This window comes from Semicossyphus pulcher, unplaced genomic scaffold, assembly GCF_022749685.1.
Source record: "Semicossyphus pulcher isolate SPU_LCO1_2020_fin unplaced genomic scaffold, fSemPul1.0.p SCAF_12, whole genome shotgun sequence".
Taxonomy (NCBI): Eukaryota; Metazoa; Chordata; class Actinopteri; order Labriformes; family Labridae; genus Semicossyphus; species Semicossyphus pulcher.
In genome coordinates, this window is record NW_027211626.1 from 3,759,993 (window position 1) to 3,784,709 (window position 24,717).

Consider the following 24,717-nt stretch of genomic DNA (forward strand, 5'->3'; position numbering starts at 1 on the left):
CACCACACATGCGAGTGCACACTGCCATGGGATCTGTCCTTCACAGCCAACTATAACTCTGATTTCTAGGTGTCTGCTGAAAATTCATGGTCCTCAGCGCTGGCGGGCGGCAGAAGAGCGGCTGCCCACCACTCTCAGCACAACCACCACATATAAATCAAGATTTCATGGGGACTGAAATGGCTTCCTGCAAACTCTTATAGAGCTGGCAGGCTGCACTGAAGGTCTGTCCTGTAATTGTAGTCATTGTCTTTTAAAAGTTAAACAAGTCCACAATATCGGGATGGAAAACAGTGTAATAAATGACACTGGGCAGTAAAGTGTCGTCCTCCATATTGTTTCTGTCTGCCCTACAGTGGGAATAAAAGTGGGCCAACAATGTGTCATAAAAATTGGGCTGCACAGCTCTAACCATATGCCGGGGTACTGATCTGATCTCAGGCTGCTTCTGACTCAGCTATATTCCAGAGTTGTGGTTTATAACAGTGGGAGTGAACAGGCCAGGGTGGCAAGTACTCCTGCCACGATGATAAATACTGTGCATTAGAACTGTCTGGACCTCTTTGCCTATGCTGGCCTGCAACTCCGCCTAGTGGAGCATCGAGCTGCGGGAGACCAGAGGAAGCACGTACAACATCCTGCTCGTGTTAATTCTTTTTAGAAATCTTTTTTGTCTCTCCTGCTAATGAAAAATTAATTTCATTGGATCCAAAATTGCTGCCCCCCCCTCCCTACAGCGGGCGTAGATCTAGCATGCATGAATGGCTGTCTCCTAAAAATAAGAGATGTTACACAAAAAGAGTCACGCATCCTGAAAAACGTCCAACTTTTAGGACACACTGAGGCAGCAACAAATGGCCGCAGAGCTCCAGAAGAGCAGGCTGTTCCGAACATCTTGTCAGGAGTTTTTCCCAAAACACAGAAAACACAGAAACGGTAAGAACAAGTAGGAAGGAGAGGAAGTGGTGCGGGTGCTTGTGTGCTCGTGTCCTCATCCAGACTTAATCCCGCTACCTCCCTCATTTCGTCTTATCCTCCTCATCCCCCTGTGCCAACACGAGGCTTTTCCTTTAATGAAATGTTTGGGTCCTTACACAGTCCTTACTCTTTATCTTCACACTTTTATCCTTTCTCCTTCCTCCGACTTATCTTCCGTCTTTCCCCCCTTCATTGTCTTCACGTTGTTATCAGTCATCTTGCAGGGAGAGGTAATAAAAGGCCAACATATTGAGGGAGCCTCGCTCCGCTTTGTCATTTTGTTCTTTCGTTCTTTCCTTTTTGTCTTTTATTTTTGTTTGTAGCGGCAGACCTTATCAGGGAGATGGGCGTGAGATTAGCCCTGTGCGGTTCTTTGTGGTGAAATAATATGGCAGGCTGATAAGGCCTCATGGGTGAGTAGTTCACTGCCGCTTCTCTCCTCCCTCGGCTGCCTTTGCCTCCTCACAGGGTGTGTTAGGAAGTCCCCAGTGGGGCAGAGAGATATCAGACCTTCCTGTCAGGTTCCACCTTTGAAAAATGTCAAAGCTCCTCCTTTGACACATGCAATTACATGTTATGCTCACTTCCACTGTTAGCTTTAATTTCTGATAAGAATAATTTGATGTTTACAAGATGAAATACGTTTTTACCCGTCATTCATGTTCACAAAATACACTTTCTTTTGTAATTTACTTTTTTATCAATGCCTGTGCTCGTATCTGTCATGTTAAATGTTATTTAATATATTTATCTGAACTTTTGTCACGAGGAAACAAACATCCAGAGGCATCACGGAGGCCTACAAACGATAAAAAGGTCCTAATAGACAAAGTTTCCCTCCTCTCTGCTTTGATGGGGTCACAGCTTCCTGGCTCACGCCGTTACTTTGTCTCCAATCTACAGCACCTATTAAGATTTCATGAAGTGGTAATGATTATACAATTACTTCCAGCTTGGAAATACCATAATCATGGCCGCGACGACCAAGGTTTTGCAGGTTTATGGAGTGGATGTTTATGGATTAAATAACAAACAAATGCAGACTAGCTGACTGGCTGACCATCGATTTGTGTTGCTATTGACTAAAAGAGGGTGGTGGGCGACACCGGCGCTCAATAGCAGTAACATTTTCATATAAATAACAGCAGTTCTCTGGCCTGTAATTGCCCTCAGAGAGGCCTGAGAGAAAGTGGGCAGAGACGGACAGGGTGGTGATAACAAAGATGATACAGAACTTCATTTGATCGTAAAATCTATAGAATTCATAATAAACATGTTTCAATCTCATTAGGAGGTTTGTCCTTTATTCTTCATATGTGTACTATTCCCCAGAGTTTAAGGCATCCAAAATGCAGCCTACAATACACCAGCATAACCTAAAGCAGCCCTACACATTGTAGCTTTATTCTTGATCGGCAATTCTAATGCTTCAGTGGTGAAGGCAGATTAAAACTTTGCCTTCGAGTGTTAAGCTCAGCCCGGATCCAGCAGAGACATAGAATTCCCACAACAATTTTCTACATCTTTTATAGCCGCTCCTTGTCAGACACGAGGCTATTTCATAAAATGCACTGGTGGATTAAAGAGTTAAGAAGAAGCTGATACTTCAAGCATAACTGATTTATTAGGCCAAGCGAAGGGAGGAGACGAAGAGAAGAAAATGAATTAGGCCTCACATGCACTTTTAATTACTGTTGTCAAGGTGTTTGCTTCGCCCTTCTGGGGAAAGCAAACCGAACCATCACTCATACCAACTACTTAGAAGAGGCGAAGAATGAGCCATAAAGTTTACCGCCTCTTCTATGGTGCAACATTTACTGCAACATAAACAAAAGTTCTCCCCGCGACGTCTCTCTCTCCTCTGCTGCGTGGCTGATAAACTGAGCAGAATGAGGCCACGGATCCGAGGGTGCTCCTCTCACCTCATGTGCCTACCTTCGGGATAGAAGTGGACAAAGGTACAACAACATGTGCCTGTCTGTTTGATGTGCCTCTATGAGCCGCAGTGCACATGTAGGCTGCTGACACGTCATGGGCTGTTTGTTCTTGCACAGGCAGCACTGCTGGCCTTTGCTGCGCAGCTCTTATTATTGCGGGGAGGCAGGGAAGTATTTTTATGCACATGTGCACACATATACACACATCCTTCTCCTTTGATGAGGCTGTGGAATAAGCTATCTGTGACCACAGGCTCTGTTAAAGTGCAAATGTAGCTCTCTTATAGCTGAGAGACAAGACAATGGCCAGACAGTCTACCCTACGAGCATTAACGATGAGGAAAATGCACAGGAGTCTTGCGATATTTAACTTGAATGTCAAGTGCTGCTCAGTGTATAATTGGAGTTAAAATCTCTGTGTTGGACCTGAGTAATATTGACTGTTAGCCATGGAGGATATAGGGAGGGTCACTAAATCCATTATTCATAAAGAGGGGACAACAGGAGGGTGAGTGTTTCTGCTGACAATGTGGTTGCTCTCTGAGAAGCCAAGAGACATTTTAAAAGCGGATACAGTTCCCAGCCCCAGTCAAGATTGGTTTCAGTTGTGCTTATTTCCATTCCTCTAAACGATTTGTCTGTATCTGTAGCTTCCTGCTGCTCATTTACTCTTAATGTTTCATGAGTCTGTGTGGTTTTTCGGTTGAAAGCAAGCTGTAACAATAGAGCATTATTTCCCCGGTCCTGGGAGAGACGCAGGATAGGAGCCTCTTTTCATTAAAGTACAACTAAATCAAACAAAGGAAATAAATCACGCACTAAAGTCAACTGAGGTAGACCACCGACAGCAGCTCACACATTCGCCCTGTGAGGCAAGCTTGGAAATGTTTCCACAGCAGCAGCGCATAATTAAAAACAGCATGCTTGTATGTGTTTTATATTTTAAACAGGCGTCGATGGAAGACACAAGGGGCCGAAGATGAGAGCAGTGCAGCAGTGAAAAAGGTAATTAAGTTGACCAGAACAAGGCGAGGCGCGTGTTTAATATTTCATGCAGCCGTACACAAAGCGCTGTGGAAGCCATCAACAACAGGGCACCAATAACAATTATGGAATAATTAGCTGAGAAGAAGCCCGTATGATTCCTCTTTGCTATACGTGTCAGTAATTGTACCAGTAATATCCAACTCTGCCTGCTTCCACATTAACTTTTCCTCTTCGCTCAACTCTGGCGACCACCAGCATGCGACCTTTGCATAAAGTGTATTAAAGTGCTGATAAACATACGTGTGCCTTATTAAAGCTTATGTTGGTATTTTGAGGAAATAAACTTCCAAAATTTGAAGTATCACTTTTTATGTGAGGAAATTAGAAAAGGCTACTGTGCATTTTATTATTTTTAAAGAGGATACAACCAGTCTGTTGTAGATGTGTAAAATATGTAACTTTGTGTGTCAAACAAAAACTGGAAGCCAGCAAAGCAGTCTAACTACCGTAAAATCTGGAACAGAAGTCACACTGGAATATACTATGCAGTCTGTTTTTGGGGGGTATGCCAGAGGGGAAAAAGGTTTTCTAGCTATTTATTAATAAAAATGCGTATACAAGTTATTTCAACATTATTTCAAATTTATTTTCATTTAAAACACAAGTTTGCAATCCTGCTAACTACTAGCTAACGATAGCTGGCAGTCTAGGCGGCTGCATTGGCGTTCATGACGGTGCACATCTGCGACGAACCGTTAGCAATAATCTAGTTAGCTTTCCTCACTGACAAAACAGCACTGTGGCATATTGTAAATATGAGACGTTGTGCGGCTTGGACCTGGAAACAGTTTTGGAGAGATGTGACGTCACCACTTAACAACCGGATAGAGCCATCGCCTGGGTAAAATACCGAAACACAATAACATACCTCTCCACATTTTATACTGGTGTTTTGGTCGAACTAGTATGAAGGACAGCCCACTTTTGAGATGCAAAGAAATGTGTTAGAAGTGTCTTAAACACTGAATTTTATAGTATACCATTTAAAAATGAAGCTAGTCACCATCGCTTGCTAACGTCAGCCCTGTAACCATTACTGGGTGGTAACTTTGCTCCTGCTGAGTCACTGACCACTGCAGACACACTAACTTGTTTTCCTGGGAACAGATCTGGTAATGGCAAAAGAGACTCACATTTCACAGGAACATGTGTCCCGTAATGTCCGCATTTACCAGAGTGACATCGGTATAATTAAATCGCAGATGCTGTTGCTGATAAATGAACAGAAGTAATATTATGGGACTATTTTAACAGCCTGCTGAGAAAGTAATGAAACCAATCAAATAACTGACACCTGCACTGTCAATCAAAACCCTGCATAAGAATAGGAGATTTATATTTATGTTTGCAAATAAGTCAAAACAAACAGCAAGAACATACTGAGTTCTTAACCACCTTTGTTTCTTCATATCACACGTGTTTGTTTAAAAGACATTTGAGGAAAATTAAGAAAAGAAGTGAAGATTCTGGAGAAAAAGTGCTCCATATGTGTCAGTTGGGACGCTGTACTTCAGCTCTCTGCAATGGAGCGAGAAAGAACGAGACTATTTTTATCCCAGCCCGAGGGCTGGGGCAGCTGTGTCAAAAGTCAACAACTATGGTGACTCCATGCTGCGCAGCTCCAGTCCCAAACGCACACAAACCCACTCTGCCGTTCGTGTTCAGACCCACGAATGCAAAGACGTACCGTGATTTGACTTTTAATAATGTGAAATTAAAATATGCTAAAAATATGAAGGGTGGAAAATGTAAAACAGGCAGACTTATTCATTGGAAGACGTCCAATAGAATCTACATGGAAGGCTGGCCTAATGCAAACTCGATCCACCCTTCCATCTGCAGTAACAAATAGAATGTCAGTGCTCTTAACCTTGTAACCCAGAGAGAAGCGAACATGGCTGCCAGTGTAACAATGACGATGAAATCAAATTTACCCCATGTTAGCCATGGCAATATTGCTCTGTATGAGGCAGGCCCATAATGTATTGATGTACAGCTTTGTGGATGACAAGCTGTACTCACTGTGATTTGTTACACTAATAAAAGTGAAGACACATTATTGTCCTGCCCTCTCAAATACACATACACACACGTCTTCCTCGCTCTCTCTCTCTCTCTCTCTCGCTCGCTTGCTTTCTCTTTCACGCACACACACACACACACACACGCTCAGTCCTCTTCATGGACCACTTGGCTTTGTAGTGGCAAAGAGCTTGAACAAATTGAGAAATGATTGGAATTGAAAGATGAGTAATGGTGATTCTAGCGCTGTCCCTTCTCAATATGGAGATGATGAGATTTGATTCTTTGAGGTCAGGTACATCATCCGAGCCGAGCGCCTGCCCCGGCTATGACTAAAAGCGATCGGAGGCCATTCACTCGCACATACAAGCTTTTTACCATGATCACTCACTGCTGACACTAAATCAATGCTATTTTTTAACACTACTGCCTTACTATCACAACGATCCGTCGCCACTAGCTTAAAGTGTGTATGTTTACCATATGAGGAGCGCGGCCGTATAAATAGTCCTGTCTCCTCCCGTTTGTGTTTGTGTGACTGAATCGACACTGAGGGACTAAATGAGGTCAATGAAGCTCCCCCATCTTCTCCTTTCACTGCTATCTCCTCATCGTGGTCAGCTATTAGCTCACCATTACAGTGCCATTAGCCTAGCTTTGCCACAGTCTGCATCTGCCAAACACACTGACTAGCAAATGGCAGTTCTGGTTTCAGTGACACTCAGCGAAACGAGGGGAGAGACGGGAACGAGAGAGATGGCATCTGGTTGTGAATTTAAATGTGGCAGAGCTGGCTAAAGCCGGGGGGTTTGTTAATATGCCTCGTTGGAATAAACGAAGCTCTGATTACTAGTTCTCCATGTTTGATTAATTAAGCCCACATAAGGAGTATAGGGAAAGGGGGAGAAACAAACATGTTTTATTGTAGTTGTTCCAGTGATGATCCCAGAATTAGAAATGCCTCCAATACAGCCTTAAACTTGGGATGGGGTAGTGGTGACTCTGCCAGTCTACGCACCGAGCGGATACTGTCATTTATTAGCGCTGAATAAAATAATCATCCTTCTCTTTTTTTTTTTTTATCTCTCCAGACATTTTTCTACACAGCAAGCTGACAAGCTGACCAAGTAATGAGTCCCAAAAACTCAGAATAAAGCAGCTTCACTTAAGTGTCATGCAGACACAAGAGAGAGATGTGTCGCACCATATGGACGTGTTACTTATTCCAAGATTTAATAAGGTACATGTGCAAATGTGTCGCGCTCATTCTCTGCATGCATTTGTTCATGTTTGACAAACGTTTTAACCTGAGCCAGACACACAACAACGACAGCAATAAGATCTAATACAGGGTAGTACGCAGCAGTGGTGGGACAAAATATCGATACGGCAATATATTGTCATCCAAGTTTTCAAATATGTGGCCCGATTTTGACTCACGACATGATGGAAATTAATTGGCTGAAGAAAAATTTGACAGCAGGAGAAAAGAAGAAGAAGAAAGCAGGATGATGTCGGAGGGCAGTGAAAAGAAGTCTCGAAGATTTCAGTTTTGTTCTCTTTGGCGGCACGTATGGCGATAAACGGTAATTGCAGGAGCACACTTCCCAGATACCCAGACAGTGTTGCATGTGTGACGTCCACAGTTGGCTTCGGTTGTAACTCTTCTTGTAACGTTCGCTTTCCTTTTCAGACTGTTTGCTTCATCTGAGCGTCGAGTTTGTTTCTTTTTCTTTGGATTTTCACTTATTTTTGAAGTTGTATCTGTAGTCATCCATCTTTTCTACCCTCTCTGGCAGACCAACCACTGCTGGCTGATGGAAAACGCGTCACTAACTGGGCGCCACTTTTGATTTATTCTGGTAAAGTTGCACCAGACGCCCAGTCTGTAATACTGCAAATGCAAAGGCTTTCATCAGTGGGCCATAGGCTCAATCACCATTGTGTTACCTCATTCGGCGATAGAAACTTAACAGACATTTATTTAAATGAAAATAATTTGTTTTTACAGTTGTTCTATAGTTCTGTACATTTAATTTACGGACTGAAAACAAATACAAATACATGAATCCTGCACTTTTTAGGGGCATTTTGTATTCTTCAGTTAATCAGATATCGTGATGTATCGTTATATGATCGTCTTGCAATATCTTATAATATATATTATCAGCACGTTTCGTCCATTGTATCATCAGTTACCCGGCGATTCCCACCCCTATAGTACGCAGCTGTATTTTTAAATCTCACACTGTTATTATATCGGTGCTCGGTATCAGCTGATTTGGTATTAAGAAGGAAAAATATGTCTATTTTATTACAATTATTGGCAGATGCAACGGTTGGTTAAACTGGAACGTACTCAAACAAAAAACTAAACAACCTTGCCCATCTTCCCTCCGTGTCAGTCGACTGATGATCCTCAGATGACACGCTCTGTTGCTTTCAGACCTTTAGACAAAAGTGGGGAGGGTTGGTTACTCCAGCTGTCTGTCTCAGGTTAACGTCCCAGAGAGCCGCGTGTACTCCAGAAGTAAGAGTGACTCGTGTCAGCACAAACCACGGAAAGTCAAATCACTTGTGAGATGGATGTGTTTACTCCTACACACTGTTCATTAGAGCGTGACAGTTCAATGATGAATAATGTCATGGGGAACAAGTCTGTGTTTGGACACTGTGTCTTTCATGCCAGAATGCTGCAGCTCAGATTTTTCTTTCAGCCTGATGTTTTTTAAAGTCAGTTTGTAAAGCAGCAGTGTGCGAGTGCATGGCTGTGCTTTTATAACTTTGGAAACCAGCTGCATTTGTTTCGCTCTTGATCTTCTTCTAAGTTTTTAGAGGTAGCGACGGGATCTTTGCTTGTGCTGGATATCATTTTCTCCCACTGCTCGCACAATCAGTTTTACACAAGGGACGGAAGTTTGAGCAACAGAGATGAGATATTTTAATCAATCTGAACTTTAGTTTGGATTCTGCTCGAAATGCATTACATCACCTTGGTGCTGAAAACAACATGCCAGCCCAATACTGGGTTTGTTACCATAGCAACAGCCTGATAAAGTAAAGTTGAGAAAAAGTGTGAGGGAACAACTGTTCAAACACAAAAATAACTCCCAACAAATAAAACATATTCAAAGATGTTGAGCTGAAGGTGAAATCAAACACTTAATCTGCGCCTGCATAGAGTAAACATCAGTTTAGATAGCAATAAGGTGTAGAGGCAATGTGGTGTCTGTCAGAGGCCTGCTAATAACTGATGGATGCGCCTCTAAGCAACAAAGCAGAGCAGTGACTCCTGAGGGTATAGCATGCAGGTCTGTTCTGTGTCCGTGTGCAGAGCGAGCGGCAGATACAATTACTGGGCCTGAGACCTTAACAGGAGGAGCAGATGAGAATAAGATTCTTCCCTGAGCAGGTGTTTTAATAGGAGCATGGGGGATAGCGTGACACTGGTTCTCTCCTGAGACGAGCTTCACCTCTCAGGCAACAATCTCACCTGTAGCGTCGAATCACACTTTATGGTATTCACTTAATGAAGCACGCGATCGTGAGTCATAACTCCAATGGAGAGGTGAACTGCAAAAACACATAAAAGATGACATTTTCTTTAAGTTAAATACCCAGACAGTGGGCCGGGTAGTCTCTCCTCTAAAGCCATTTAACATGATTAATAAGGGAGAGAGCGCGAGTTGAAACTGCAATTAAAGGTGTCTTCAGTCAGAAGAACTTCCTTTCTAGAACACAGCTAAAGGAGGACTGAGGGGAGCAATGCTCCACCAGAGAAGTCATTATTTCTCCACCAGCCGCTCTGCTCTATGGAATACATTAACTTCATAGTGTCGCTGTCTTAGCCAGAGTGCCTTCATTGCTTGTTTTTTAAAGGGATGCACGCAATTAGAAGAAGGGAGAGAAGAAAGTGCTCAGAATAGTCCCCAACCCCCACACAGAGATTGAGTACCAGCACAAAACAAGCTCAGTGGGCCCCTCGGGGCCCCGCCTGAGACTGTGGAGAGCCTCTGATAGTGGCTGTCACCGCTGCTCATTGACAACAAAAAAAGAGGAGGAAAACAACTGCAAAGCCTCCATTTCACTGAGTAAATGGCTTCCTAAAAAAGGACGGATGGATTTCCAATAACAGACACCCGTCCTTGTTTGTGCAGGAAAATAAATGATTCTTCTTTTGTGTGGGGGAAAATACCTCAATAGCATGAAAGTAAAATCTACCTCTATAGTAACATTACACAGACAGTGCACAGTTTATCATACAGGCATGTATAACACTGCAGGTGCTGCACCCACATATCCGGAACTTTGTTCCACTACTTCTTCTGTATGAATCACCCTGCTGCAAGCAACAAGGATCATTACATCCATGATTTGCATAATGTCATTGTGAATATTTCCCTGGATTTGACTTTCAGATACCGTGCAATTAATTTCATATATGCAGATACTTTGCCAGGGCACACTATCATGTACAGACAAGTCTAACATCCACATGGGAATCTTGTTCGAGGAGCCTCATGAATATGCTTCACCTTTGGAAAAGTGAAAGGGATTGTGGAGAATCTTCATAATTGGAGAAACGAGAGCGCTCTTATTATGAATCCGGTCCTCCTCCTATGTGCGCGACAGTAATGAGCCAGAGGAAAGTGATTGTCGTACATTTGATGGTTCGCTGACTTCCCAGTCATTGTCTTTATCTGCGATAGAAAGAGGAGAGGCGGGCGAAGGATCGCAATTCCTTTGAGGAGCATTTAAATCATAGTCTCCACATATTACTCAGAAAAATTCCCCCTTGAGAGTGTGAACTGAGATGGCGTCCTTCAAGCCCCGCTGGGTTTCCTGTCATCATGAAATGGGAGCAGGAGATTAGGGGGGTGAGGGATGTTGGAGATGGAGAAGGAGGGGGGGGTAAATACTGAAATCTGGTCTAATCCCATCTCATACAGCTGAAGATACACTCCTCCTAAGACATTCTGCTCAGAGCCGAGGTAACTGAAAGGAAAGGGGGGAATACCGCTGGGAATGAGGCTTATAAGACATTGTTTGGAAAGTATGCATCTCGGAAGCGACTCCAGTATTGGTTTATTCCTATTCAATAATGCCAATCAACAATCTGTTACACGTATTTAAAGTTTGACTCTTATTTCACTTACGAAAATAAAACATTTTGACCAAGCTGAGTGAAACTAACTGTCCCCCTTTACACTGTAACAGTAAATTGTCCCACAAAGTCATTAAATAGTAATATTATTATATTTAAAAGTGCGGGCCTCTGAGGGTACGGTTCGACCAGATAAGGTTTTTGCAGGTGACTAGCTGAGTGCTGCACAAGAAACGCATCAAAGTGGTAATTCTGCACAGCTCATTGTGTTTAATGGAGTGCTGTAAAACACGTCCTTTCCACTGTAATTAATGAGGAGAAGACAGAAGCGTGAAGCACATATCTAGAGGGTTTGCATCGTAAGCATTGCAATTTCATAATATGTTGTGCTTTAAATTTCTTTTGACTGCAGCGCAAAGCAAAGAGAATATCCCTTATGATGATTTCAATGTAACAATCGATTATATGTCTAGACTTTGACTGTGGCTTAGATATGACAAATACTCAGACTTCAGATAGATGTCTAAATTCGTCCGTTTCACAAAGCAGTTTAGTTCTTTGGCTATCTTAAGACTTGACTTGACTTGAGGCATGATGACTCGGATGACTTGAGTGTGTTCATAAGTTTCAATGTTAGCTGTTAAATATAAAATAATATGATTCAAAGTTTCTGTCTAACTATCAAGTATGTACGCAGCGCAAACTGGAAATCCTGATTGGACAACTCAAAAAGATCCCCAGTTTGTGATTGTCATGATTGGATGACTGGCTGTCAGTCAAACTCCTCGCTATGGCAACACACAACATCAAAGCCCCCAAAGAGAAGCCTCATCAGTTTTCCCAAGAAAAAATTACTTAAGACTTGCTTGAGACTTGGACCAAAAGACTTGAGACTTACTTGGGGCCTGAGCAAAGGTGACTTGGTCACAACACTGTCACTGAGCTTCCGATTACGGCAGCTTTGAAAACGGGGTGAAGCTTCGAGTAATAGTCGAATAGTTCCCAGTTAATATGGAATAGTATTTTTGCTTGAAATGCCCACCCCTAGTTTTAACTTCCTAATGCATGAAAATATGTTTTGTCTATAACAACCCTGATCCTCCCCCTAAAAAACTACACAACACAAATCAAGAGCGTGACCTCTGTGCCCCCCGTCATGCCTCTTCTGTGTCTCTTTTTAAAACTCCTTTTCTCTCAAGCTTCTCTCGTTTTCTAATGAAATGCAACGTTTCACAAAGCCCCGAGATTAACGTGCGGAAAATAAATAAATAAGAGGAAGCATTCAGAGTGACTGCTGATGCGAGAGGAGAGGGGATTCTCACAACCCACTGCCCCTGCTGTAAGAACATGCCTTATCAACATTTTCTCCCTGTAAAATGTCAATGGAATGCTTCACATTTAATCAACAAGGCTGCGCATGCATCTGCTGTAAGCTGCATGATCTCTCTGCCTTGTTACACCATGCGAGACCCCCCTCTCTCACCTCTCCTCACATTCATTTCCAGCCTGCAGTGAACCTTAAACCTGGAATAAAGGCCCAAACCGTCTTCACGGAGATGTTTCCGCCGCACTATGACCTGTGATTTTACTGTGCATTCTTGGTGTTGTATCTCTACACACAGAGATGTCGTGAAGTACGGCACACTTGTCTCTTCCGATGTGTTCACAGCAACACCGTCTTGCTTTAGCTTGTGTGCAGTGCACGTCATCCAGGAATTCACCTTTACCTTGGGTCACGCTGGCCAGGATGGGCGTTAACTACATATGAATTCACGACTCTGTTGTGGTCAGCTATTTATGTATAGCAGACCGCTATCAGCTGTAAGAGCAGACTGTTGCTAGGGACTCAGTCCAGTCATATGAATCCACAGAAAGAAGTGCAGTAAATATAAAGCTTGTCCATTAACAGTGGCAAATAAAGAAACGATAAGAAAGCAGCAGAGAAAACACAAGAGAGGTTTAAAGACACAAAAAGCTGTTTGACAGAGAAGTCGACAAAATTGGAGAGGACACGTAAAGTCAACACTAAAGGAACACGGTATGGGCGGTGGCAGTGTTTAAAAAGGGCTTAATAGAAAAGGAAATGTCAACAGACTTTGTCATTTGGGGCAGGAAACCTGCTGCAATGCTTCTTGGTGTCCTGTTTACCTTGTGTCACTTCACCATCAGTGGAAATATTCAGTTTAATGGAAATAATAACACCTAATTAGAATTTAAAGGAGCAATCCGCCCCTGGAAAAAGCCAATGTCAGTCATAGCTGGTGTTCTCTGGAATCAATAGCAGCAATATTTTAAATTGGCGCCATAGCTGTGGAGAAAGTTGTAGAAACAGCTAGTGGTTTCACCCATTCTACATTCCTACAACACCCAGCGTGCATTGCGCCCCTCCCTCTGAAAGGAACGGCCCAGCGAGAGACGCTGGAGTGAAATACTACCGCTTTTCAGAGCGGGACAGAATCTGAAATACGACGAGAACATACCGGTGGATCGTCTAAAAAATCTTAAGGTCTGCAGTCTACATTTCAAACCTGACGATTTTGAACGAGACATGACATCGAAGGCGGGCGTCCTTGATAGAGGAAGTGTAGTTTAGCGAGCTCCCTGGCATCTGAGCCCTGGAAAACCCCCGCCAGACTACGTAAAACGTGTCATCTGGCGGGGGTTTTCCAGGGCCCATTGGAGAAGCAGATAGCGTCCTCCAAAGGCACAGAGCAAAATTGCATTTTTTTTGTCCTACCATAATGGCATTAGCTCCCCGTAATAACATGATAGGACTGAGGTTGAAAATCGGCGAACTGGCCCTTTTAAGAAGGCTCCAGGGTTTAACAATGCTCTGGACACAGTACCAATCAATATGTTGAGCTAAATGGTTGATTTTTAAAGCAAGGAGCCGTGTTATAAGCAGGATAACGTACAGAAAGAAAGCTCTTAACCACCCTACTTGCTGTACACTATCTTTTAAATGAAGGAAATAAGGAAGTGTGTCTACAAGCAAGCGAGGAAGTACGAGCATGAAATGAGCACTGCATTGGGTCGAGCTACCAAGCAGCCCTTTTACTTTAAAAAGAAGGCCTGTCTATGCAAATCTTAGGAGAAGACATTTTTCACCACTCACAGGTAAATAGGTCTTAAAGAAAATCTGTCTGTTTCATCCCTGTTCAGGTGTTTAGTGCAGGTGGACGGGAGCCCAGAAAGCTGCAGAACACACAGCATCTGAGCGAGCGTATCTGACCTTTTTACACTCACAGTCCCGTTTATGTTCGTTTGAGTGTCTCGTGTGCGTCCCTGTGTGGCATTTCATGATGAACGGTGTGCTTGAAACAGGTTGTATCCTTTTAAATTTACTGGTTACTCCTGAATTTAAACTCGGGGCTAAAATCACTCGGCTCTGAGGTTCAGGGAGAAAAATGGTGGCAAAAAAAAAGCACTTCCACGCAGAGTGAGTGCAGAGGTGTCTCATAAGAAAAACATCATGGCTGCTCTGTCCTCAGGAAAGGCCTGCTTATGTCATTGCATGCATACTGTATGTGTGACTGTGTGTGTGTGGGCAGCTGGTGTTGAGGCAAACTTCAAGACCAATTTGTGTGCATGCTGGTCGGGCACTGTCCTGTATGTGTGTGTATGTGTCATGTTCCTGTATGCTGCTGGCAAACAGCAGTGTTGTCATGCACTTGAGGGGGTTGCACTGCGAGTTCAAGCTTACAACCCCTGCTGTACTTTTTCTTTAGATATATCCTTTCAATTGAATATGTTTAAACCTATTCTTCGCTCTAATCCTAAACAAGCAAACGCTGTAAGATAGAAAGAATTATGACTGTCAGGACGAGCAAATCAGGTTTAAATCAGCTCCAAAATACTTACAGGTAAAAAAACATATACGTTATGTTTCCACTGTGCTACTCTCTGGCCAGCAGGAGGGGCTGCAGTTACTAGGGCCCCCACCCCACCTCTCCACCCTCTAATGAGTGTTGTCAGTAAGTGGGTGCTAGCGAGAGGAAGGTCATGTGGTAGCCTGCAGAATTATGTCCAGGTCAGAGGTGCACTATATGGAGCCAAGCCTTATTAGTGCACCGTTTCCCTCAGCTCCTGCTGCACACACTCGCACACAGCCACCATAACACATAGACAAGAAGAGGTGAGCAAGCACCGGCTCATTCTTACCACACACGGCCATTATGTACTGATGGTCATACATGATGCACTCCCTCGCTATTAAATCGTGACTTCCTCCTTCTTTTGTGGTCAGAACTCAACCCAATTACCGTCCCTTTTAAAGCCCCTGAAAGCTTCTCAGGTACATTTAATTATACTTTATACTGAACACTGAAAAATTCACTTAAAGGGCCAGTTAGCCGGTTTTCAACCGCAGTCCTATCATGCTATCATGGGGAGCTAATGCCATTATGGTAGAATGAAAAATGCAATTTGGCTCTGTGCCTTTGGAGGACGCTATCCGCTTCTCCAATGGGCCCTGGAAAACTTCCGCAAGACTACGTAAAAGGCGTCATCTGGCAGAGGCCAGGGAGCTCGCTAAACTACACTTCCTCAGTCTAGGACGCCCGCCTCCGATGTCATGTCTCGTTCAAAATCGTCAGGTTTGAAATGTAGACTGCAGACCTGAAGATTTTTAAGACGATCTATCGGTATGTTCTCGTCGTGTTTCACTCCAGCATCTCTTGCTGGGCCGTTCCTTTCAGAGGGAGGGGTGCAATGCATGCTGGGTGTTGTAGGAATGTAGAATGGGCGAAAGCGTGAGCTGTTTGTACAACTTTCTCCACAGCTATGGCGCCAATTTGAAATCGATTACAGAGAACACCAGCTTTGACTGACAGTGGCTTCTTCCAGGGACGAACTGTTCCTTTAATTTGCTCCAACATGATTGTGTGGGTGTGGTTTCATTAGAAGTGATTGACAGTAACCCACCAACCATCATTAAATTCTGATTCACATTTTTTCCTCTATTATATTAAATATTCACAACTTTTGTGTTTCTTTGAAACACTCAGTTATTTTTTCCACCTTGAGTGTGTGGGTGTGGGTTCATGAAGCAGCCAGCCAGCCCACAACCAGCATCAGTTCCCGACCCAGAGATTACAGAATTGTAAAATGGTATTCGATAGAAAGTGACATCATCCTTTTTATCTATTACTCCTCGTACGAAGCTGATTGAGACAATGTTTTCAGGGCTGTAACCCAATGTGCTGTAAGTGTAATGTCTAAATTTAGGTCTTATGTTACGAAAAAGGTTGTTGACTTACGATGTGAAGCTTCAAGAAGTCTCCGAGACCAGAGGAGCTATCCACCCTCACCAGGACAGCGTCCTTCAGATGCGTGCTGAAGCCGATGGCTAGCCGGTCTGCCCTCGTGCTGGGACGGTCGTTTGGCGGCCACGTGTATGTGATGAGTCCACCATCTCGCCCAAATATGTACGTTGTTCCCGCTAGAGACAAACACAAGGAGAGAGATGAAAGAGAAGATGTTAAAAGCCATGAACCAGGCGTGAACCGCTGCCTGTAAACAAACTCATTATTAACATAGCAAAGGCGGTGTTGATGCCACGTGTGCAGAGCTCCGTCGGTGTGGAGTGCAGCAGTATTGTGCTGAGTAATGTCTTTGCAAAGCGCAGAGGAACATATCACTCTTGAACAGCTCTCAGCCCCATCTGAGGGCTTAAGTACACTCATGCCAATTCATGAGCACGGGGAAAATTCAGCGAAAATGAGGGAGGCAGGTACTGGAGCTGCTTCCCTCATAATGACGCACAATTACTCAGTTTTACTGCCGCTGATGCTTCACCTCAGGAGAGAAGAGATACAAGTGAATGTTAGCGATTGTGTCTCTGATTCCCAGGTAACCAGCATGCCGAGCGGGCACCTCCCGTCTCTCGCGCTTCATTAGCAGCCTCAAAGGCAGACTCAGCCGGCAGCATTATTGACTGACTAGTCCAATTATGCCCTTCTTATGACCTCCAAACCGACTATTTCCTGTCTCGCTACATTACCTCGTTGTCTTTAGCAGCCTTAAGAAAGGTTTGAACATGACCTGCTGGATAAAAGAGTGCTTCTAATTACCTAGCTGTTCAGCGAGAAAGAGCCTTGCAGCATTTTGCCAGTGACCTAGTCAAATTGATGGTTTGAAATGAGGCTTTCTTGACTAATAAAGGAAGTGGTCTATTAAAAGTGGGAGTGAATATTCATGAATAAAGTCTCAGGTTTTGATGCTCGTCATCCATCCAGTGAGTCACCATCTCAGAGCTGTCAAAGTTGTCTCAATCAAGTAAGAGCCAATTTCTTCCCAATTAGAAACCTTCATTAGGATAGCGTTTCAATTCATTTCTGCCAGGACGTAAAAAAAGAAGAGTACGGCCGTGGAAGAAGAGTGTGTATATGTGTGTGCTATTGTGCACGAGTGAGTATGTGATTGGGAAATAAATGCCTGAGAGAAAGCCTGAAAATGAATGCAGCTGTCAGATTAGCATAAAAACAGCTATCTTCATGAAAAATTAGACCGGGAGCTCTGCTCGTGTGTTACGCCCTTACATGTGTGTGTGTGTGTGTGTGAGACGGAGAAACAGATAGATGTAGAGAGAGAGAGACAGAGTGTGTTAATATTCATAGGAGCGGGGAGTTAAACAGCCTTAGCCTGAACAATAGATTATAAATCATTCTGACTGTAATTCCAATATTTTCTTGTAAACCAGTTCACAGGGATATAAAACTATCGATATATTTTGCATTTATTTATTTCTTTCTCTTGTTTTCTTCCCTCTGGCTTCTCTTCTTCTCGGCGGAGTGATTAAAGTGCGTCACTCTACTCTCAAGTTCCTTTTCCAATTTCATTCCCTCATTTGAGTCAATACACACTGTCAACCATTAGCTAAAAAGGATTGCATCATTAATTAGCGATAATGTGATTAACAAACGATGTTGGGACACACGGATCTATGGTGGGATTTATCGTTTTCATAAAGCAGAACTCGCATTTGTGAAATGAAATAACACTGTTAGCATTCTTGTTCGACTAATGGATAAAAGCGTTATGAAGCTTGATGACTTGTACAAAGGAAAAGACATTATGTGTAATATATTTGCGAGGCAGGCATCATTTCTTTTTCATGAAGTCTGGCGGCTACAAAACCCTCCGTGTTCCATTAATGCATATCTGATGCTGGCCCCTTCGCAGAGCAATCTCCCGTCCGTGTAGCTCTCGCCGGACTGTTGTCACTGTCTCCGAGTTTTCGCCCCAAGCCACCAAACACTTGCTCCGTACTCCGGCTTATTATAATTAAGCTCTTTTAAACCATGTCAGTGTTGGAACTCGCCGGGTCCTTAAGCGTTCATTCCCCCCTCTGTCTATTCATACGATTTGACACCCACTTTATCCCTCTGACAGCTTATTTACTGTTGGTGACCTCCACAAAAAAAACACCATAAAATAAAGATGGCTCATTTCAGTGGACTGCTGTCCAGATCTGGCTTGTGACGCCCTCGAGCTAAATGGAAAATCAGCAAGGCCGCCATGTCAAGGCACCAAAGGTCAACTAAACTCTGTGACGTGCAGATTATATAAATGGTTCCAAAACAAACTCCGACAGTGCCGATAATGAGGCTGCCGATATGTGGTAAAGCACTCTAAAATCCATACAGGCATGTAAGACTGGCGCAAACACTCCTTGAGGGACTGTTGGGGATTAAGATACACGGAGAAACACGGCTAATGCACACCTACACAGCAGCGCGGTGGCATGAAATCAGCCAGCACGTGCTTCAGCAACTCCAGAGGTGGGAGTAATTATGCACAGGCTCCATATTTGTATTTTACGCGCCCTCCCGGGACACCGGGTCCTGATATGGATCTGTTGTAGTCATTAGATACAGTAGTGTCCTGGAAATACTTGCCTGTTTGTTGTCTCTTTAGTTTGACAAGAGTTTCAGTTTATTCCCTTTTCTCCCACAGTCTAATAAAACACAAATGAAAGGACAAGATCTTGGAGGTAATGAGGGGAGTTTTTGTGAAAGTGCTCAGAGGTGTAGCGCTAAACAATACAAGCAAACAGAATGTAATTAAGATGTTCTTGCTCCACGTATCCCCTCATGTATTTGTATCTCTTGCATTCATATGCATTTCCCCAGAGAGGTCATAATGCAGGAGGCCGACATGCAGTGTATTTCGAGCACGTTTTGCTCGGTCTTACTCAAGGCTACTGCAGATGATCAGACCTCCGGCATGAACTCTTCAACCACAAGCCTCCCCCTGCTGAAGGATAATGAATTAATCTGTCCTCATGTTGGACTACATTGCGAGCTGGCTGCTCTCTGCTGTGTCACTTAACATCAAAGAAGATAAACATTGGCAGATCAAACACTCTGCTTTCATTAAAAATGTAGCACCATACCCGGAGCTCTCCTGCGTTCGGCCAGAGAGGTGTGCGGGATAGTCGGCTGCAGGATGGCAAACATGGCCCGCGTGTTATAGAGCCCTCTTGGCACTGACTTCACAATGTCTCAATCTGTTTCTGCTGGAACGGAGCAGGAGCATATAGCAACCTCTGAGCTCTGAATGTTAAATAAACTGCTCAGTGTCGTATGAAGAGGCGGGAAGGTGTGAGCAAAGGAAAGAGTGCTGGCTCCGTGCCCTGCTGGAGCAGTCGTAGGGTAGTGAGGACGCGCGCACCGGGCTGCGTGTTGGACTGTATTGTGCTCAGCTAAGGTCACGCCTGCATCCCAGACTGTCTTTCCTCTGACCTCTAACAAAGCCATCATAACGAGCCTCATATTACCACCTCTGCCGAGAAACTGGGGAGGAATCCAATCATAATTACATAGTTGTGATGGAAATATGAAAAGGAGAGATGACATTATGGATCTGCTCTCTGTCAGCACCTCGCACTTGTGTTTCTCTCTTTTTGCTGCCAAGGATTCCCGTAATGACTGCTGTGCAAAAATAGATTACATTGGATGTGGCGTATAGTATAGCTCTCTCAGATATATTTTGATCCTTTCTATAAATGTCTTGAACGGAATTTCAAAGTAGGATAACCTTTAAGTACCCATCTACATGTCTATACAACTTATATGTGGATATAAACTGTCTTGTAGTTTTACATTAAGGCTTAAACCGTGAAGCTTTGCAGTGATCTTAATGAGGACTACATCCATGCAGTCTGTGAAGCACTTTAACTTCTCTGTGACAGAAATAAATTGGCAAACATTAACATAAATAGCTGCATGTTGTTCATTCTGAAGCCATTTAAAGGACAAAACTATATTAAGGATGACATCGTTCGGGTGTATCCGTGTCCGTGCGCTCCTCTGGGAGGAGTACAATTAAAAGAAGCTTAATGATCTCTATTGGATTACTATTTCAGTTTCCAGAGAAGTCATTACCGTAATTTATGAGGACACTATTACCCAATCAAACAGTGTCGGTATCTGGTAAAGGAGCTATCTCCGATCAATGCTGCTGAAGATTTAGAGCCATGAGGGAAAATTCTGAGTCAACATGATCAATTTCCTTTGTCTTCCCCCCTGACCGACCTTTCCCACTATGTTCTATGTTTTGGAACAGTTAAATGTCCTGTTAGTGGGCGGCATGAGGTGGTAAAAGGACTGTGGGGTTATGTGGAAAAGTATTCAGCTGCATGTTGTAACTTGGCAGCAATCACAAAGTTGTGAATTATATTCAGTCTGTTGACTGAGGGCACTGCACAGCCAGTGTTCAATTATAGTCTACATCACACCCAATGATCCTAAATAAGGACGCCAATACTGTAATATCTATCTTTCAATCATTAGTTTTGGAATTCACTAGAGGCATGGATATACATACAATATCATCAATACTTCAGTTACAATATTATTGAGTTTTTTTTTTTTTTTAAAGCAATCACCGAATAAGGTAACACAATGGTGACTGAGCTTATGGCCCACTGATGAAAGCCTTCGCAGTATTACAGACTGGGTGTCTGGTGCAACTTTCACGAAAAAATTCACAAGCGGCGCCCAGTTAGTGACGCATTTTCCATCAGCCAGCAGTGGTTGGTCTGTCAGAGAGGGTAGGCGGAGCTAAGTGGCTGCTTTGCCGCTCTCTGCAAGTGTTGCGAGTAAACAGTAATCTACTATGGCTGAACAAACAAAGAAAAGATGGATGACTACAGATACAACTTCAACAAGAAGTGAAAATCCAAAGAAAAAGAAACAAACTCGACGCTCAGATGAAGCAAACAGTCTGAAAAGGAAAGCGACCGTCAGCCAGGAAAATCAAGAGTTACCGGAGCCAACCGTGGACGTCACACATGCAGCACTGTCTGGATATCTGGGGAGTGTGCTCCCGCAATTACCGTTTATCGCCATAGGTGCCGCCAAAGAGAACGAAACTGAGATCTTCGAGATTATTACTTTTTTTTTCAGTAAATCAGTAAATTTTGTACCTGAAAGAAATATTTCTCAGCATCTGCTTCATCTATTGAGTCTAAGATTTCAGTCTGTTCATGTCACTTCAATATTTTAAATTGCTGTAATATGAGATTTACAGGCAAATACAACATTATGTTGTATCCAGGGCTCATAAGGGGGGAGAGGGAAAGCTTTCTGGGGCCCAGATGCTGGGGGGGGCCTGGTGGCACGCAATAACATTGTTCATCTTGTATATATATATATAAGCATTGATAATCAATTCTTAATTTGAGAAGAAATACTGGCCATTGTTTATTAAAATGCCAAACATATTCAAATTAGTGTTGCTTCAGAGAAACATTGGGATGCCATAAAAGGAAGGAGGGAAAATAAGTTGTCAGGGGCTTTTTACCCCCCAAAAAATGTGCAGACCAACTTTGTTAAGTCGGCTCAAAGCTGCTCTGAAGCAGGCTCAAGAGACAGACTATAGCCAGGAGGTCACATTACAGCTCACAGGACTGACCAGGAAGTATCTCGCGCCAGTGAAGGTACCACCACTACCATGTCGTCCTCTGAGGGCGAACATGAAGTGGATTGTTTCGATAGCAAAGACTTTATTGATTTGACCTTGTCTCTAGAATTTAAACCCACAGCATCTTCTGTGAATAATAATGATGCGTCTGCCTGTAGCCCGTATAACTTAACAAGTCCCTCTTAGTTTATATGTTTAAATAGGAGAGAGCATGTCGAGATATTATGCACATTCATTGATATGCATGAATCTCATTAGTTAAGGGCCCTTTCACTGGATCTCTGTGGGCGGCCTGGTCGTATCCCCCTGACCAGCTGAGCCTGTATTACATAGGTGCACATACTGCAACTAAAATAAATGTAAATGTGTTTGGACTACTGCGCTATTAGAGGTATTTAAATTATGCTAATTCTACAAGAGCATTGCACGGCGCCCCGGGCGCAACTGGGGGATTTAAAGTAAATGACTGTTAAATTATAATAAAAGTAAAGCCTCCTTCTTTGTTTTAAACTCCGTCCTATTGTTAGCACCAAAAAGTTTAATTTGAAATGTTACCTTAATAATCTGTTCAATAAAAGATTGACACTTGGCATCAGTGTATTGAAACAATATTGCTAAGCTAAGTATTACCATTCTATGCTGCTATCCTTCTCGATAAGCTGCACTGCTGTCTGATATTTAAACCTTTTGTGACATGAACCTGCATTAATAGAAGAAGGACAAACATGGTTATTTAAATGTCAGTGGATTATATTAGATACACAACAATATTTGTCCAGCTTTACTGCAGCGGGCGGGTGAATGGCAGGTTCTCAGCTTTTTGATGTCGAGAACCGTTCCACATTATTTTTTACTCGTGTGAAAATGTTTGTTTTGTTCACTTATTATTCGGATTATAAAGAAGAATCTGTGGTTGTGTTTACGCAAACACTCCCAGATATTACATATACATACAGATGTACGAGGCACGCCATTCAGACGGCCGTGCAAGTAGCAACCAAGGACGAAGAGTGTCGAGCAATTTTCATCTCAATAATTTGCCCTGTATATATACACTGTATGTTAGCTATATAAGCAGCATTTTTTATATTAAAGAGGGCTTTTATTTGAACCTTTCTCCGACCTTTCACAATGTTTTGGACAGAAAAAATAAATGTGTTTAATTGCTTTAGTGCTCCTTTCTTTATCTGTTCCGCTATCGTAGTGACTGATCCGACTCTACTTTTACGTGGCCACTTGTTTCATACATTCATTTGTATTCATTGTTGCTGCTGCTCCAAATCCAAAAACATACACCGGAGAATGTCTGCTGAAAAGCCTGTGGGGACAGCGCTTTCCTGTTACAGCGTGGTGGGGCTTTTATTTTGGCGAGGTGATATTTCTGTCAGGGTTTTCTGTGCCTGCTTGGTGTTCCAGCGACATGCTGTGAACTTTACCGATCCACATAGAGGGAGAGGAGCTGTGGCATTAGGGATCGCCTGGGACTCCTGCACGTCCCGCTCACCTTCTGAGTCCACGTCAAAGGTGTGTGCTGCACTGCAGTCGTGTTCTGTGCTACTTTCATGCCTTTACCAAGTCATGTGTGCATGTACGGACCCTATTCATACGCTCAGTCTTTTTGCGCATATGTAGGCCAATCTGACTTTGATGTTATTCCCTGAAGCAGGAAAAAATAGCTTTTCCCCCATTCCAAGTGTATGTGGCTGTACGATGAACAGGCTGGTGGATGCACCTTTCCTATATAAGCGCACCGTGCCTGTAGTTTTGTTGCCAGGTCTGACTGGCTCTTCACCTGATGTCACTAAACCATTTCTTTCATTTGGCGATGAAGCTCTTCGCACCACAGCAGCACAGTAACCTAATATTTCATCTCCTCCCAAGCTAATTGAATTTAAAGTTGCTCGTGGCAATTCTGCACCTTTTGCACAAGGACACGAGCGTTCTCATGAGGGAGCTTTGCTGTTGCAGATCCCCTCTGTACTGCTCTCTGTTGTACATCAGAGCTGTCAGAGCGCGCTGCTTTGACTGGTGATGAAAACCAACTCCACTGATAATTAATTCCACACTGTTGCCAACAACAGCACATACGCACTGTGAACTTCTGGTCGTGCCGAAAGTTGATTCTGCACCCCACGTCATGGGTTTTGTAATATCTTACTAAACTAGAGCCCCGAGTACTTAGAAAAGCAAATCCAAGGCTTCTGGGTGAAAGAGGTCAACTCAAGACGGGAATATTTTCAATTATTTAAATGAACATGTCACAAATTATTATTTCTCAGTGAATTAAGCACATGTTTTAGCTCAAAGGAAAGGAAATGTTGGATGCAGTTTCGTCTCAAGCTTGTAATTTATGTTAATCTTCCTCACATTCAAGTGATGCCAACATAGCTTTTGTTTAACCTTTGCCTGAAAAGACAAAGTTTTTGTTTTCTAACAAGTCCGTATCAGTCATCTCTGTGTTGTCGTGGTGGGCTGTAAGAAAAGGGCTTCACAATGTGAAGGTGACGATGTTTTGTTAGACGAGGAGTCATTACAAAGCGAATGGAGAGAGCTGTTACGAAAACTCAATGTACTCTAATTGTTAATTGTTGTATTTTGAGTGTATGGCCTTTGTCTCGACTAAGTCATTAAGAATGAGTCATAATCATCTTAAAAACACAAAAAAGGTGTCAAAATAATTATTTTAAATGGTTTTCTTCTTAA

The 24,717-nt window shown here is 43.1% G+C and overlaps 1 protein-coding gene across 19 annotated transcripts in view; it reads right to left on the minus strand.

Moving 5' to 3' along the window:
• The window catches only part of LOC138588539 (neurexin-1a), a 301,786-nt gene that overhangs the window by 89,454 nt on the left and 187,615 nt on the right, over positions 1-24,717 (minus strand). For all 19 annotated transcript variants that reach the window (XM_069658720.1, XM_069658714.1, XM_069658708.1 and 16 more), the window contains one exon: positions 16,347-16,528. In XM_069658720.1, the coding sequence (XP_069514821.1) occupies positions 16,347-16,528 (182 nt within the window). The remainder of the gene's footprint in view (positions 1-16,346; positions 16,529-24,717) is intronic.